Source organism: Stegodyphus dumicola, chromosome 6, assembly GCF_044657685.1.
Source record: "Stegodyphus dumicola isolate Sdum_Otavi_A_Nest chromosome 6, ASM4465768v1".
NCBI classification, from domain to species: Eukaryota; Metazoa; Arthropoda; class Arachnida; order Araneae; family Eresidae; genus Stegodyphus; species Stegodyphus dumicola.
The window spans coordinates 86,068,540-86,087,561 of record NC_140773.1 but is presented as its reverse complement, the minus strand read 5'-3'; the positions used below and the strand labels follow the sequence as shown (position 1 = coordinate 86,087,561).

Below are 19,022 nucleotides of genomic sequence, written 5' to 3'. Positions count from 1 at the left end.
ACTCACGATTCTAGAAGATTCGAGATCTATGTGACAAAATGAAAAATGTCTTCATGGTATCAACATGTAATGGATGCATTTTATAGAAAGTTTGTGATGAATTTCTTACTTTTTGGAGAACGTCTGGAAGAACAATGGAAACATAATATTTGAATGTTTTACTTCTAATACTAAAATCCTTTTCTTAACATATTTATCTTCCCTTTATTTTCTCTACTTTTCACTAGACACAAGCATGGAAAATATCAAAAATCTTATCACATGGGCAGGCATTAATAGTATTTAATAAAGAAAGTGAAAACTTACAATTTAAAAGATTCATCTAATATGTCTTAATGCATCATACGCAGAGCTGGACACTAGGCATTTTCCCACATGATGCAATCTCTGTGGATCTTAAATTCTGTTTCCAATCCCTGCTCTAAATTCTAAAAGTCTTGCCATTTCTAGATTTTGTTGTTCGGTGTGTTACTAAATTCTAAAAATTCTGCCACACCAGCTCTGCATGATATTTCATATTTCTTCTGAATGTTCATATTACTAAATAAATAAAATTAGCCACTTTTTCTATATATTCTAAATGCATTTGGTGTATTTTAGAATAAAAGAAATCCTTAATTAAATTCTAAAATGAAAAGGAAGCATGTTGAAGAAAGAAACTGAATACATAAAGAAAATTATTCTTCGAAGATATGTGCAGTTATTATTATGTAAATTACCCAATTGTTTATGATTTCAGCCTTTACTATAATTTCCCATTTCTATTTCCTCATATGATAGAATTACTCAAATTAAACTAAAATTAAATTGTATAATCTTTGACCACTAGTCCACATTTTTAGTTGGAATTTGACTGTTCTTGTTTAATTATGTCACCATGAGCTGTAATTCATTTTGTTAGCATCAGAACATGCCTTTATGTTTAAGTTCTTTTTAATTAAGAGGCTTATTTAAACCTTTGTCTGATATTGTAGTTACTTTTAGACATAACGATAACTTGCTTCACATATGTCAGGGATTTTGGACAGCTGAACTTTTACCAGATCAAGTAAACCCTCATAGGTACATTGTGGAGAGGTTGACAAGTTAAGAGATAAAGCATGCAGAAACTAGCGAAAGCACTGGTTTGCATATTGAGACAAATTTCTAATTGTTAGAAAAGAAGGAAATCAATATAAACTAGCCAAAATGTTTGTTAAAATGACGATTAAATATTTTGTTGAGTGTTATTGTTACAAAACATAAATGTTTCGTACTTTTAATGCTTTAATTATCCTAATATAGTTTAAGAATCAATGTCATAAATTACATGTATTTTAAACTGTGAATTATATTAGATTTTGATTTTAATAGGACTTTTTTTAACAAATATTCTTAAAAAATAAATTTAATAGTGGCCATGTAAATCCATAATGACTAAGGTTATCTAACTACCTAATTTAATTATTTATAACAAACTGCTTACCCTTAAAAATTATCTCTACATATTAAATCAAGTTATTGCATTTCATTAATGCTCACTATGGTCACAAGATAAAACACAAAAATGTAAAATGAAGTAAAACTTATTCTTTGCATCTAGTGAGACTTAAAATAATACAAAACAACTTATCACCTCTGATGCTTTAATGGATTCTTGAAATCTTAAAATATATCAACTGGGTTACAACCCCTGGAACTCTACATGAAGCTATGACACTAACTGCACCAAACAGAGCCTGACTAACTTTCAACACTTGCCAACCGTGCCTACATCAGGCCTTTCAGGATTGTTCTAATCAACAGGTCTCTCTCTAGACAAGCAGCAGCAGTGACAACATTCAGTCTCTTGTTATGAATTTTGCTGATTATGATCTTACTTCTCATTTTAAACCTGTGCCGTTTAACATAAAATCTACCTGCTATTTACTAAACCTCTTGACTGACCAAGTATGTGACAAAGTGAGACATACACAATAATAATAATAATAATAATAAATAAATAAACATAAAGCTAATTGTTAGTAAACTTCTTGATTTTAGTAAATGTCACTTATCTTCTTTCAAATCTGTCCAACTATAATAATTGTAAAATATTTAATGGTACTTGATAAATTGCATAAAGTTGATTTTATTCTCAAACTTATTAATTTATGTTTATTAATAATCCTTACTACTTAGGGATCTATTTTATTTTTAGGATGGTATTACAAAAGTGAAATTCAGGCATAGATAATATTTTTAATTGAATTTATTCAGTTCCTGTTTGCTCATAGGTCCTTATTTTTTTTCATTAATGGTCCTTAAAAGTGCTTAATTTCCGTGTGCAGAAATGTGTACAAACCCTGTATATGTTGATGTTGGAAAAACATTTCAGCTCATAAACCTTAACCAAAGACAGTGTAATCTGGTTTGCTCTAGCTGCAGATTTATAAAGTGGACTGCAGGTTTGATCTGAACATATAGAAACCTGCCATTTTAAAACTAAGACTATGTTTACTAGTTTTTAGCAGCTGTTTAATAATTTTTGTGTCCTACCCCTTGAAATGCAAGTCTGATTGTGGCTCACGTGATTCTATAAACTTTCATGATACATTAAGGGTGCTGAATAGAAAAATATGCATTTGAGAAGCAACCTTAGAAAGTGCAATTTATTGGAATGCAGTTCTCTTCTCTGTGCTTGAGATTTAATATATGTCATGTTTGCTGTCTGATATATGAATTCAGAAGCTACTCAAAAGGTAATAATATCTTTAAGTAATATAAATCTTCACAAAATAGCATACCTAACAACCCTAAATTTGTAAATAAATAATTCCAATCATGTGTGCTTGCTTGGATCCATGCTTGGGTGACCTTTTGGCAGATGATAAATAAATAATTCTTCAGTCATAAATATGATCTACTTCCTTCAGCTCAATAGATTTTTTGTATTTTTTTTTTTTTTTTTTTTGTGTGTGTGTGTGTGTATCTGCATTAATTATCATTATACTTTTGTTTGTAATTTATAATTTTATGAGAATTAACATATTAACAAGTCTTTAGCAATATATATAATATTGAATAGGGCTTGCTCTACGTGCATAGGGGATACAGGCAGCTGCATATGGGGCCAGTTTTCAGAGGGTGCGAGCTAGGTTATTGTTCCATGTGATAACTAAGTAATAATATTTTTTTTTTTAAATTGTTTAACTTACACAGGGCAGCAACTGTACTTATCGCTCCGTTGTTAAATATGTTGAAAACGGGTTTAATGTTTAAGAAAGCTGATAGTTTCTGTTTTTTCTAGCATCGTGAATTTCAATCACATATAGTTGTGATAGTTGAAAAGTCAAGTAAGAAAAAGCAAATAACATTTATTGTTCATTGGTACATAAATATTGTTCTATTATGAAGACATATAATAGTATAAGCAATATCTGCTATTAATTACAGTATTTATAAAAATTACTAGTTACATCATAAATTACATGAATTAGACATATTATGAGTTACAACAATTAGTTACTAAAAGATAACTATATAAATTATTAAAAGGGAATATGTTGTTTTAAAATTGCTCATTTTTTAATTAGAAAGAAAAATAAAACTTTTGTAGCTTTGAATGGCAATAGTTCTGAAAACAGTCAGTTTTCTGTTTGGTGTTGATAATAAATTAAATGTTTTGTACAGCCTATGATGTTGCCAAAAAGTATTTATGTGGTAAGCACTGTGGTAACCCAGTTAAGCACATAACGTTTGTTTCTTTTGTCTGATGCACAGTATCAATATTGTGCAAATGTTAAATTTATGCAATTCTCTGAGGTTTTTTTAACGCAAAATCAGATCAGTGTACATGAGAAGAATAACAGCACATTTTATGGAAAGATTTCTCGAAAAAGGTAAGAGTTTTATTGCTGATGTTTCTTTTTTCTTTTATTGGTTTATTCCACTTTTATGGAATTTTTTGTGCGCAGTCATTTTAAAAATGATTCTTGCCCTTGGCAAAAAATTACTTGCCACTGAGTTCCCAAATGTTCATCAAAGACACCTATTGAATGCACAATTCTTGGTCAAGGTGTGGATAGTTAGAAGGTACCAAATTTACATTTGCCATAATAATCCTAACTTTTTTAATAATGAAATTATGATAATATCTTGATATGGATTATAATTTTTAAAATTATATATTAGTTTAATCAGTTTTTATTTATTTAGTATAATCAGTTTTTATTTATTTAAACAGCTGCAGCAAAGCATGCAATGGTGATTTATAATTGTTCAAACATAGTATCGGGATAAATGGATGATAGTCTCATGATACACTTTCACACAGATAAATACTGAATGCATATTCTTAGCCTACTGTTTAAGTGGAGGAGAAGCAAAAAAGTTACTTTTATTTACGTTTATTGCTTTCATTATTTTATTACTTTTATTTATTTAGTTATTTAAAAGTATTTATAGTATTTAAAGGCTCATCACTAGAAAAAAAAATATTAATAAAAATATCACAAATGGATATATATCTTGGGTGAATGGATATATATTTTTTGATGATTATGAATCTCTTTAGTGCAGAAAAAATACTGTGTAATAGTTGATTCATTTTAACAGTACTTATCTGTGTGAAAGTGTATAATGAGACCATCATCCATTTATCTCAATACCGTGCTTGAAAAATTGTGAATTGCGATTGCATGCTTTGCTGCTGCTATTTAAATATATGAAGATTATGATTTATTAGACATGACCTGGTTTTGAAGTAACGTGTAAAATTCCAGAGAACATCTCATTGTCAGTTATTTTTGATGGAGACGTGTCGGATCTAAGACATAAAATAAGAGAATATTAAATTTTTTTAAAAATGAAAAATCCAACAAAATGCCATTGCTAATGTCAGTGCTGAAATATTCCAAACTGTGCACCCTGAAAGTGAATGCTAGTTAGTTGTTTCTTAAAGAATTGCAAAAAGAGTAGGTTTGGTTTGTTAGATTACGGCAAAGCACTCGAGGGCTATCTGCCTTAAGGAAGGGATGCCTTCGAGGAGGACTTTTTAAGAGAAACTGGCTCGTATACACGTTACACATGGGGAAAACCACGAAAAACACCCATGCAGCCAGCCTGTTCACGGGATTCGAACCTCTGACCGAACTACCAGTGTTCAGCAATGTTACCGCTCGGCCGCTGGTGGGCCCAAAAAGAGTAGGAAATTTTTTTTTTTTTTATTCTTTCCTCTGTGGATAATGTTTTCATTATGAGTATATTACATGTATTTTTCACACTCATGTTAGTATTTTTTTAACATATTTCTAATATTTTAAAATTTGAAACAGCAAGTAATATGCATCTGTAAAAATTATTTTTTTAGAAAATAGCTGAAGTAGCCGAGCATGCTGCATTTACTCACCAACATGATAAAAATATCAAGGTATTTTTTTTATTATATTCTCAATCTTTGTAAATAAATGCTTAAACAAATGACATGCTGTGACAAAGTTTTTCTAATCAATATTTTTGTTCCAGTATGAGTATTATAATGCTAGACTTGATGATGAAAAGGAAGCTGATGTTAGCAATAATGAAGTCATTAGGAAACCAAAGCATAAAAAAAGTATTCGAGATCTGGATATGAAGCCACATAGAAAATTTGCCAATGCACCAGTAAATTTTAAACATAGTTCAGTTCATGTCCCCACAAATGTTTATGATCAAGGTATTCATTATTCATTTTAATTATTAGTAATATTTTAGTTTCTGATTTTGATGACTCATTGTTATAGTTATGATGGAACACTGTGTTTTACTTTAAAAAACTGCTATAGACATTTTAATATATTTCCATATTTAAAAATAATCATAAGGTTTTCTCAGTTAAGTCATCAAGATCATGTCTTTCTAGGCTAGATTTTCTATGTGCTTTTTAGTATATTGATATTTTGAATGATAATTCTATTCTTTATTCTTAGTTTCTTAATAAAAATAGCTTTTTTTTTTAACTTCAGTTAAGTTTTTAAATGTTCTCAGTATATCTTTTTCTTTGCTTTCTGAATGGGCAGTAATACTGATACTGCATTCTTAAAATGAACAAGGTAAGAGTCTAGAAAGAAAAATATTGTGTAATAAAGTTATATACAACAGCAAGTAACAGTTTCAGAAATTATATAATTGTGTTTCACCCATTTCTTCAATATTTCTGTGGCTACGATACTAATTTTCCAATATAGTTGTTTAGCAAATATTAATATTAAACATACATTTCAGGGGAAGCTTTATTATGATACTTAAAAATTCAGTTTGTAGTTGAAGAGGCAAAAGATTGTGATCATCTAGATTGAAATGGAGGAATTGTAAATAAATGATTTTATACTACTATAAAATGAAAGGAAATACAAACAAATGGTTCATATTCAATTCATGAAGTAGTGTAAGTCTATATTTAAGGTTCATATATTAGTTTGTTTTTTGTCCTTCTGATAAGAAAAACACTTATTCGAAACAAGTTTGACTTGAACTTGAAATTACAATGACTGCATTCAGAGCATTTTCAAAGTGGCTGACTTACAGGGTAAGCCAACCCCATAATTCAGCTACTTTGAAAATGCTCTAAATGTAGACTCCCCTTATGGGGATTTGCTGTCATTTAACTTGTCAGTAATATAAAGTTGATGATAAGAATAAAGTTTTGTATCATATATCATCTTGAACCCTGCTGAAGATACAGCTACATAGTAACACGCTGCAAGTACTTAACTCTTTTTTGCTCAGTGTTCCACTGTATGGAACACCCAACTTGAATCGCTTCTGAAACCGTTAAATTCATCCATAAATGAATAAAAATACCTTTATAATATACTTCGAACTTCTCTTTTTAAATAGTCGATGGCAGCATATCGCAACGAGACCAAGAATTTTCATTTATGAAATGTTATTAAAATCCACTTATTTTCTAGTAATTTTCTATATTTTTTTGGTGATACAAAAAATATCTGTTTGAAAAACAATTTCTTTGTAATTTTGATGGCTGTACTTTATGTTATTTGTTATATATATTTTTACATTTTTCATACAAAAAGCATGCACAGAATCATTGAATAAAACGGGGTATTCCATTAGCGGGAACACTGCGCCTTTAGCGATCTCATGCTATTATGCATCACAACATGTGTCTTAGGAGAAAACATCTGTTGCATATGTTTCTTTTTCTATTTGCATTGTTTTGGGGGAATGAATTCAAACAAAGCAGTCTTGAGGATTGAGGTGTGGTTCGTGCTATGAAAGGCCTAATATGGTCATCTTGAAATTTTTGTGAGCAATTTTCAGGCTGGATTTTTATCAGTAGCTCGAGTCATCTTTACTTACAGCTGCGCGAATTTTTTGCTGTCGCTTTTTAGTCTCATTTCTGTTTATTTTCAATAATTGTGTAGATATTTTTTGTGTATGTATATCTTATAACTTATTTTTCTTTACTGTTAGTATTAATTGTAGTTAATTTTTTATTATTAATTCTCCATAAATGGCCTGGAGAGGTCTAACTCTTTCTGAAGCGCTAGAAGTGTGAGATATATGCTCCTGAACCACTTGTGTAATCCTATTGTGATATGTCGAATCAAAAATGTGCAATATGCTTTGAACAATTTCACAAAGCTAAGAAATCGAAAAATTTGTAAATATCTTTGTATATAGGACTTGTGTATATACATATATTTATCTCATTTATCCATATTTATTCAAAAATGTTGTGTATATCCAGAAAACCATGTATACTGCCATAATACAGTGTTTTTTCATTACTATAAAAATGCTCCTACTCATTTCCGTGCTTCACTGCAATGCTCGCTTAGTCGCACTTTTAAAATTTCTGGCGGTGCAGTATTCCACCTCATGGAACACCCACAGAATTAAAAGGGTAAGTGCAATTTATGCAAAATTTTACCTGTGTACTCCTTTAGGCCTAGATAGACTGCATACAACTTTTTTTGTTGAAAGTCCGACTTTAACCCCTTCCCTGTTTTGCCCGTACGCCGTACGTGCACAGCTTTCGGGCTTGTACGGGCAATCTGATTTCTATTTCACTTGCACTGTTTCGGCCATATTTTTTCCAATTTTAGTAACAAATTATTCGTATAGATGGCGATAGTTGTCCAGTAAATGATAGTTTGCAGTTTATTGTCTGATTGGTTCAAAAGCGCGGGTTTTTTCGCATGTTTTGTATCAGAAGACAAATTGTTATCTATCAGTGTATAGCTTTCTGGCTATATTTTACTAACCGCCTGATAATTGTATTGATGTAAGAGTTGAATAATATAATTTTACTTTTAAATAATGGATAATTCAGAGCGTATGGAGCTAATTTCTTGTGATTCGAACTGTGACTCGGAATCAGAAACTGAATTATCTGTAAATGATAGTAGCGAAAGTTTACTAGGTGATCTGGATAGTAGTGACTCTGATAGTAGTACAGATGGAATCAGTCAAGCAAGACAATTTTTTGAAATTAGTTGTGATAATCCTTCGGATCCGCCTCCTAGATTTGCTTTCACTGGAATTCCAAAAATTAACTTGGATATCGATGAGACTAAAGGTAAACTTCAGTTCTATGATGCTTTCATAGATGATTATTTGCTTGACCTGATTGTTTTTGAAACAAGATATGCTGAGCAATGCATAAAAAACAGTACACTTCGTAGGCATTCCAGGAGCAAAAAATGGACATCAACATTGAAAGATGAATTACATGTATTTTTTGCTTTGAATATTCTGCAAGGTATTGTAAAAAAGCCAGTTGTTGAGCAGTATTGGAGCAAGAGGCATTCAACATTCACACCATTTTTTCCAAAAGTGATGTCATGTCACCGCTTTCAGTTAATTTACAGTTATTTGCATTTTTCAGATGTCAATTTTGACATAAATTCTCATAAGTGTCCAAAATTATCAAAAATATGGCCCGTGCTAAAGCATTTAAAAACTCGTTTCGAAGAAATGATCATCCCTGAACGTGATGTTACCATAGACGAGAGTTTTATGTTGTTCAAAGGAAGGGTAAGTTGGAAACAGTATATTCCTCTGAAGCAATCACGCTTCGGAATAAAATTGTACATGCTTTGTGAGTCGAAGTCTGGATATGTATGGTCTATGATAATATACACCGTAAAAAAAACTGTGTTTGATGAAAATTACAAAGATTTGAGCAAATCTTCGCAGGTAGTTATTACACTTATGCAACCACTTTTACATAAAGGATACTGTCTGACAACTGACAACTTTTATTCATCTCCTAAAATAGCACATATCCTCATTAGTTACTGTACAGATATGTACGGAACATTAAAACTTCAAAGAAAGGAAGTTCCTAAAGCACTGTTGACAAAAAAACTTCAAAAAGGGCAAATGCTTGCTTACGAGAGGGGAAAAGTGTGCATTATAAAATGGATGGACAAAAAAGCCGTGTCTCTCATATCTACAATGCATAATCCGGAAATGGTTCAAGTATCCACTTCGACGAATGAAATTAAACGAAAACCTAAAGTAGTTATGGAGTATAATAACACAATGGGTGGTGTAGATCAAATGGACCAGAACCTAAGTAATTATCCTGTAATAAAGAAACGAGGAAAGAAATACTACAAAATATTTTTTCATCTTTTAGACATCTGCTTTGGAACGCTTATGTTTTGTATAAAAAGCACGGCGGTAAAGATACGAATTTACAGTTTCGATTGGAAATTATCGATCGACTTATTGAAAGGCATGCTGCAGTAGAAGAAAGAAAACGCCATCCTGGATATTTACCAACTCCACTAAGACTAACAGAAAGACATTTTTTAGAAGTTATTCCACCTACAGAGAAAAAACTAATACCCGCAAGACAGCGTCATGTGTGTTCATTGGAAAAAAATGACAACGGCAAAAGAATTAGAAAAGAGACAAGGTATTTTTGCCCAGACTGTGATGTTGGACTGTGCCTGTTGCCTTGCTTTAAGATATATCACACTAAATCAGATCTTTAAAAAAAGAAGGGTAAGCATGTTTTGTATCAAAACATAATAGTAAATGCAATTGAATTAAAATCGAAAATATCTGTTAAGTAATTGTACTATTTTAATTGTAAATGTAACTTCCCTGTTTTGCATTCATGTAGGGAAAAAAACAACTTGCAGGGAAAATTGATTATTTTCATTAAAGAAAAAAAGTGGCAATAAATGCTTAAAAATATTAGAAATGTTAATTTTAATAACATATCTTTACTTAAAAATGTAAAATGAACAAAAAAATGCAATAAAAATTTGTGACATTTTTTTGACCGAATTCTGGAAAAAAATGAAACTGTCAAAGGGTTAAAGTATAGTGCACCACAAAGGCTTAAGCTGATATCTGTTTAGCCTAGAAAATCCCCAAAATGATTTTTGCTGATATCAAACTAGAGCTTGAAGGATTGTAAGAAAACTGTTCAACCTAATAAATCCCATTTTCTTGTGTAGATAGCGAATTCTGTAAACCTTTTTTATCTGGAGACTATCCACCTAGACTCCGAGAAACTGAAAGAAGGCTACCTAGTCTGTTGAATCTCATTTTTCATTTCATTATATAATTTTCTGGATCATTGTATCACATATACAGAGGGTGTGTACACACTTTTAGAAAGATTTTGGAGCCGTTTAACCCCTTAACTGCCGCAGGCGTATATATACGCCTTGCTCAGCCGATGCGTTAACTGCCCCCCAGATGCGCCCAGATCCGCAGCCAATGCGTTAACTTTGCGAATAATTTTAGGTGTAGCAGCGCAAAGCAAATGATAGCAGTTTGGAAGGACGTATATATACGCCTGGGGCAGTTAATGCATCGGCTGAGCAAGGCGTATATATACGCCCACGGCAGTTAAGGGGTTAATTAATATTTAAATCATAAAGAGCATTTTTTTAAATGTTCTATCTGATAGCCCTTTTTTTCTGGACTATAAATCTGCATCATGATTCCTTTGATAGGAAGGCTTTTTAAAAAATTTCCAGGGGTATTGATTTCCTTTTTCTTTGACTCCTTTCCAGGATCCATCAATTGTGATGGGTTTGTGCTTAGCTCTTTTCAACAGAAGAAAGGCATGATATTCTATAGATAAAACATCAGAAGACTTTACAGGAGTATGTTAAAAAGATATATATGCAATACCTACATCATTCTTCATGTTTTCAAGGAATGCAGTGTACATTTCAGAGCTTGACTTTGTCTTGTTGAAGTTTCACTCATTGAAAGTCATTAGGATAGAATTTCTTTTGTATATATCAGACATAAAACTTTCTATTAATAACACTTAATTTCTTTTAATAATTGAGTTGATTTTAACAATTTTTCTTTCCCTCTTCTTATTTTTTATTTCCTGTTGTAAGGGAATCCTACAACAATCATAAACCCCTTACTGAAACTTGCCTTGCATTGATAGAACCAGTTTTGTACCTTTTCTTTTTCCTTTTCAGTAATAAGTAGATCACTTTTTGGTGCTATCATTCAGGTAAATCCATGCTTCATCAAGGGTCACAGTGTGTGTGTTTTAATTTATCTCCTAAATAACTTTCAAAAAAGGTTCTACAAATTGTTCTGCATTGATCCATATGCTTTTGGCAAAAGTTGATGAAGTGTATTTCTTAGCTTTTTCTTTAAGTTATGAGCCCACCAGCGGCCGAGCGGTAAAGTCGCTGAACACTGGTAGTTCGGTCCGAGGTTCGAATCCCGCGAACGGGCTGGCTGCATGGGCGTTTTCGTGGTTTTCCCCATGTGTAACGTGTATACGAGCCAGTTTCCCTTAGAAAGTCCTCCACGAAGGCATCCCTACTCTTAGGCAGATAGCCTTCGAGGCTTTGCCATAATCACACACATCACATCACATCACATCACATTCTTTAAGTTATAAATATTGATTGATTATTTTATTCATTGTTGCCACAGGCATATTGAAATATTTTGCAATTGATTTTGCATTGGTGAATTTTCTCTTGTTACCAACAATGTAGCTTTAGTAACATTAGAAATGGTACATACCTCTTTTGGGTATTCATTTGTAGTCTTCTTTCCATGTAGAAGTAATGACTACCAGTTTTTTTCTTTCTGATTAATAATGTTGCTTATTTTGCACTTCAGAGTTTTAATACAATGTATTTCGCAATATTTTAGATTATGGAATAGGAGTATTTTTCTTTGAAAAGTACAAAAATTTTCTTCAATCCACAGCTTGTTTACACACAACATTTTGAAAGAAGAATAAATTTTAAAATAGTAGACGATATTTCTCTTTTCAAATAATAAGCTATGGCCAAAAACTTTTATTTGAAAACATTTTCTTTTTTATAAATCTTTATCAAAATTGTTCTAAAGATATGTAAACACCTTTATGTATCTGGAAAAGTATCAGTCACAGTATATTGTGGACTTGGGGGGAAAAAAAAAGCTTATAGAGGAAGTATTATTCTGTTTGGAAACCTAGGTTCAGTCATCCACATGCAGAAAAATTTTAGAGATAATTGTAGATTAAGGGGCAATTGATAATAATAATTTCATATTGTTCTTCTATAGAAGTGCTGAACACATTCATTTCTCAAACCTAAGGTTGTTCTATAACTATTTTAAACCTCATAAATGTTTTTATTTCTTCAAGTGTACTTGATATAATACAGTTATATCCCCCCCAAAAAAAAAGAAACAACCTACATAAATCAATGAATATCTTAAATGTGTGACAAAGGTTTTAAGAATTTAAAATGCAGCTTTAATTTTTAAATTGCATCAGTAAGTTATGTAAAGATCCTGTGTCCAGTAATCATTTATAAATCATATATTAAATTTGCAAAAACTATGGTAAACAAAAGTTAACCAAAAAATGGTCAAAATATTGATTAGAAGGTAAAATATGGTTAACTGCAACTAGTATGAAACATCGTAGCTTTTTTAAAGTTAAAAAGACATAAGTTCAAAAGGATAGTAAAGTATTGGTTGTTTACTAAATAATTGTTTGTTAATTGTAAAACTATAAGGTACTTCCTTGTTAAAGCTGCCACCTCTACTAATTGCCAAAATTTGAATATTAGTCACCAGAACTTGGCAAACTTAATGGTGGATATGCAACCTGTTTAATATTCAGACTTTTGATTATGAAGTTCTCCACATGATATCATCGATTCAGTGTTTTTTCCCTTTGAAATGTTTACTATTTTTTATTTATATTCAGTCTGGAAAAGAAACGGTAATTTTTTTTTGTTGTGATATTTATAACATGTACCATATTTGATTTTCATGCTCAATTTAAACCTCACAATATTGTTTCTTCATTATTTTTTCTTTCCTAAAATATTTTGATCATTTTTAACTTTCCATCAAATGGAAAATAAACAGATTTTCTTCATGATATTGTTCATTCTTTTGTATTCTTCATTATTTTGTTCCCTCTACAATGTAAGCTATGTTTAAGTTAACCATGAACTGGAAAAGAAGCAGTGATTTTTCTCATCAAAGGCATTATTTTGCATACTGAGCTAAAGTGCAGAAGTAGCCACCAATTTATTGAGAAGTAAAGTTATTTGGAGATAGTGAAAAACTTGTAGGGCCAAAAAATCTTCATACCAATAATTTATTTTATATTTCTGGGATTTGCTTTCTTAATGCTTTGCTCTTCACATACTGTTGGGCTGAAGAACTAACTTTCATCAAATGCTGCAACAGACAATTAAATATGAGTAAAAATCAGAAAGTACCAATATTTGATACTGTAATAGCAGCAGCTGCCAAATTATTGCCTCTATAAAAATAAATAAATATTATTTTCCTCCTTAAATTGCAGTTTTTAATTTTTTGAAAGTTCTCATAGTTTTCCTGTAATTTTCACCACATTTATTTTAAATATCATCAAAGCATTTGCGGTGACCACATTAACAAGAAATTGCCAAATATTACAATAAGGATTTTTTCATTATCTGTATGAGCATTGTGGCATTGTTTTACCTAAAATTTATATTGATATTAGAAGCAGAACAATTTAAGACTAATGTCACAAAATATTACTAATAAAGCTGTGAAAACTTTCATGATATTAGTCTGAATAATTATGAAATAGTGTATTTTATGTGCTTAATTTATTGTGGATTGTAAAGAACATTTTACTAAAATTATTTCCAATACACAACCTTAATTCTTAAATACCATTAGACATTAGTTTTTATTTTTATGGAAGTAATTTTTAGTTTATCTGAAGTGAGTCTAACAAAAGTGTAAATATATATGTTAGCAATAAATGTCTTCAAAATGTGGGATAATATCAACACTGATAAATATACAATCAAGGTATCTCTTGTTTTTGTAAACATCTTTAGCTTCATATATCAGAAAAAGATAAGGTAAAAATATATTTACCGGTGCCCTTGGCAATAATGGGCGATACCGAGTGTGTGCAATTCTTTGACTTGTTATTTTGGCTTTGTGTAGTCAAAAATCACCACTACGCAAATTAAAAATAACAAGTCAAAGAATTGCACAAATTCGGTATCCATGTACACCCCGACCTATTTTCGCTTAAAAAAAAAAAAAAAACAGAGAATTTCACAAACTAGGCTTTGCCCTCTCCCTTGACCTTTGTCCATGTACACATTGATCTATATTCACTTGAAAAAGCAAAGGCACAGCCAACAAAAAATATATAATCTTAATAAACTACATTTTAAATCAAACAATAAAATAAAATAAAAAAGGAAATTCATCATAGCACTACACAAAGGAAACATCCACTTACCTTATTTACAAATTTTCCTGTCTCCAGCCAAGCAAAATTCTTTCACCCAAAAACTTTTTAAAATTATCTGTATACTGGTGTCACCACGTAAATTCACAAAAATAAGAATAAAAAATATCCTCTGTAGTGCAGGTATCCTCCGACGTTTGACTATACGCATTTCCTTCCTACAAACAGGACACTTATAATGGCAACTAAGTAAACCTTCATTCACACACCAGTCAATTAATGCTTTTTTCCCTTTTGCTCGAAATTGTACAGAAACTTAATTAATTTTATAACATTCAGCCATTTTACCATGTAAACCGCAAAATAACAATGCACCAAAATCCATCCCATCATTTAAATTCACCGCAATCACACAACCAATTACATCATAATAGGGTGTCCATAGCAGTCAACTGCTCAGGTTACCATAAATGAAACAACAACTTAGTGATAATCCAAGGAGCACCCTTCAATCTACTCTAACCAAAGATTATTGCTATATGCTTTTAAATTAATATTTCAGCAACAATCTGATGTAATTCAAAATGTTACTAAATCCTATTTATTTCATCATTTTTTACCATTTTACGAGAAGCTCAATAATTTTACCAGGGAGAAAGTTATCTTCTTAAACTAAAGTATTCAAAAATACCATTGAAAATTTCTTTTATCCTTTTACACTTTTATCCATGTTATATTTAAATATGTGCATAAGTATCATCTCGCTTTTTAGCAAGCTTAATGCCCACAGCTCCCTATCCAGTATTCTTTGTTTTCAACCCAGCATCACTGTGTTATTTTGTTTTTATATATATCCTTATTGGTCAGTCATGGTTATAAGTCATTGTAACAAAGTTTTGCCAATTATCATTATTCTTTTTTGTGTATGTCTACATTACATTATCAATGTTTATTAATGGTATGCATTTCAGCATATTCCTTTCATATAATGCTTGTGTTTAATTAACATTGAGTCATTTTGTATAACCATTAACTCTTCATTTTTCTCCAGACCCTAAAGTGCTTAATGCTATTAAGTGGTCTGAGTATCTCACTCCCACATTTGGAAATAATTTGGCAGCAGATCCGACTCTAAATTGGCAATATTTTGGTAGCAGTACTGGTTTTTTACGAACATATCCTGGTAAGTAACTCTGATTATGTTTTTTTAAGTAGTGACTTAAAATTTGCATCTTATCTCTGAAAACTTTTGCTAATTTTTAAAATTAATTACCAACATAAATGTGTGAAATTATTTATGGCAAAATGCTTGAAAATGAATTATTAGTATATAAATGAAAGTATTTTATAAAATTCCTTTTTAAAAGTAGATAAAATCCAGGTTTAGATTAGCACTAATTTTAGAAACAGGCCCATCAAATTTTCAGATAGATTGATATAGGTCGTTCCTCTTCAAGAAAAGAACAAAATTCTTCTAGCAGAATAATTTTTTCTTCAAAAAGAGAGATTGTTACTTGAAACTGTAATGTTATTTATATGTTATTAATAAAGTAGGTAATAAAGATTACATGATATCCGTGGAACATTGTTTATTCGACACTACTACTAGCTATAATTCTATATTACACTTATAATTGTATATATTATATTACAGTTGAAGTTCCATATGTGGCTATCTTTTTGACAGAAATAAAAATATTATATATACTCTTTTAAATAATACAGTTTTTTAACAGTTCTATCAAACTGAGTAGCATACTTATATTTGTTTGTAGAATCTGGTGACATAACAATATTCAGAACTTGGTGACACAATACTTATACTGTTATGTGCAAGAAAATTTACTTGTTTATCTAAATTTAGAGAATTCCAACTAATATCAAATTCATTCTCATTCACTTGTTTACCTTCATTGCTTTCATTCTGAAAACTACTCTGCATTATGAAGTCTTTCTGATTAGTTCTTGTCTCTTCTGTTCCTTTCTTCAATATGTTTTAGTAATCCTGTATCAAACAGGTATTCTGCTTTTCCTATGACTTTTCCACTTTCTTTCAGTTTTGCCCTTTCACATTTATGTATGCATCATCTCTTACTTCAGTGATTTTTAATAGTCTTGTATTCGTATCAAAATAACTTTTCTGTAATGCTTCTTTCTTCAGTAAATGTTGCTTTTATTTGGATGAAATTCTCTTTTATGTGCATCGTTCCACTAACTTTTCTTCCAAATTCTGGAAGTATCAATGTTTCTGAAATTCTGAAAAAAAAAAAAAAAAAAAAAAATGATTCTGAACGTATTAATGAAAATATTTTCAGCTGAAAGAAAGATGCTTCATTATTCCAGTATGACTAAATATGGATCCTTGTTGTCAACTATAACTTTTTCTAACATCTGCTTGATAGTTTGAATATGCCTTTCAAACATTGCATTTAATTGTGGATAATTTGGACTTGAAGGTTTGGTATATCGATAATTTAATCCTAATCAAACTTAGAGCTGGCACTCACCAAACATCGCAAAGTGATAGGAAATGGAAAGGAGGCTTGAAATGCCGGTCATGGAGCTGTAAGCTTTTATATGTAGTGATCATGTGTTTTGTGTAAATAAAGTGTCATGTAACTTGAATATAGTGTCTTGTGCAATGAATACACAATAAAGACACTACAAAGGCTGTGGAAAGGAAAGTAATAAAAAGAAGAACCTACACAAGGAGCTTTTCTGGTAGTGGATTATTCCTTAACATCACCACTGAATTTTTTAAATTCCATTTTTGTCAGTTTAAACTTTCGGTTTTGAACTGTAGCATTAAGAGTACCATTATCCTCTGAATTAGTATTACTCATTTTTTTGTATCTTAGTTCTAAGCCTCACATATTTTTCTCTATATATCGTACTACCCTTGTATTCTTTATCAAAATCACTTTGAGAACATTTAGGATCATCAGATAACAATTTTATAATTTGTTTTCTATCAAATCAAGCTCCGACCATTTTTCTTCTAACTGTGTCATTAGGATTTCGATTTCTTCTATATCATGTACTTCTTTTCTTAAAGAGTCTACCAGTTTAATAGATATTCATGTAAAACACTTCTTAAAGGAGCACGTAGTTTGTTTAAACCCCTCCATTTTTAGAGTTTGTAAATAATCATATATTTATAATTATACAATAAATAAATCCTTTAAGTCGCCCACCCAATGGCACCGCTAATTATTTAGAAGATCAATAGAATATGTCAAAATGTAAACTCTTCTTCTTGGTGGGCGGCTGACAGAAATATTTTCTAATGTGAACTCATAAGTACAGGCGACTAAAAATGGCAGGCTTCCTTTTAACAAAACAGCATACTTTATTAATATTTACAAATATTAATAAAGAATTTATATGATAGCAGGAGATTAATTACAAATACGGTAATCAGCATTGACTTCTGCTTCTGACTCTACAGTCTCTCTGGTTTATTTTTAGTCTTCACAATTATAAAATATGTAGAAGTCAGTATTATTGTCTGTTTTATCTGTAACTATTAAGGATGAGATCCATGTAAGGGAGTTAATAATACCTTTATTTGATGAACGTTTTTTAATATTTTGAATGAAGCATAGAACTGGCAATAGCAGCACATTAAAAATGTCACTTCTAAAAGAATAGAGAAGTATAGTTTTCTTAATTTAGAAAATTTTATGCATTCATTAGTTCATTAGTTCATTTAATATGATCTTAAGTTATACTTGATGGTATGTAAATAGTTATATCATTATTAAGACTATGTGTTTAAAAATATGATGAAAAGTATAATTTATAGCGAAACTACTCTGATATGCGCCCTCAAGTCGCCAAATTTCTCACCAAATATTTTTGGCAAGAAACTTCATGCTGCCATATTACTATCTAAATTTTTTGTCTATATTTCGAACTTTAAGCCTAAAATGTCTCCAAAAATGCGGTTTTCGCACATGCAAAAACTATGTTTTGAACACACGATTTAAGCTAAAAATCCGAAACAAAAACAGAAAACTTAGATAGCAAAAACGTAAAGTTTCTAACCAAAAATATTTGACAAGAATCCATGTACACAGCGACATGTTTTAACTTTAAAAAAAAAAACATATGTGAATGGCACAATGTAGGCAACGAACGAATCTACAAACTACGCACACCTCGCTTTAATAAACTAACATAACAACAATAAATTTCAAAGAATACCATGAACACAGCATCCTGTTTAAATTTAAAAAAAAAACATCTACGAGTTGCACAATTTAGGCTACGAACTATGCACACCTCGCTTTAATAAATTAACATAACAACAATAAATTTCAAAGAATACCATGTACACAGCATC

At 30.6% G+C, this 19,022-nt stretch overlaps 1 protein-coding gene across 1 annotated transcript in view; it reads left to right on the top strand.

Annotated features, from left to right (window-relative positions):
• Positions 1 to 19,022, top strand: part of LOC118182581 (voltage-dependent calcium channel subunit alpha-2/delta-3-like) — a 223,031-nt gene that overhangs the window by 62,501 nt on the left and 141,508 nt on the right. The window contains exons 3-5 of the mRNA XM_085818633.1: positions 5,330 to 5,389; positions 5,485 to 5,674; positions 15,729 to 15,860. Coding sequence (XP_085674759.1) covers positions 5,330 to 5,389; positions 5,485 to 5,674; positions 15,729 to 15,860 — 382 coding nt within the window. The remainder of the gene's footprint in view (positions 1 to 5,329; positions 5,390 to 5,484; positions 5,675 to 15,728; positions 15,861 to 19,022) is intronic.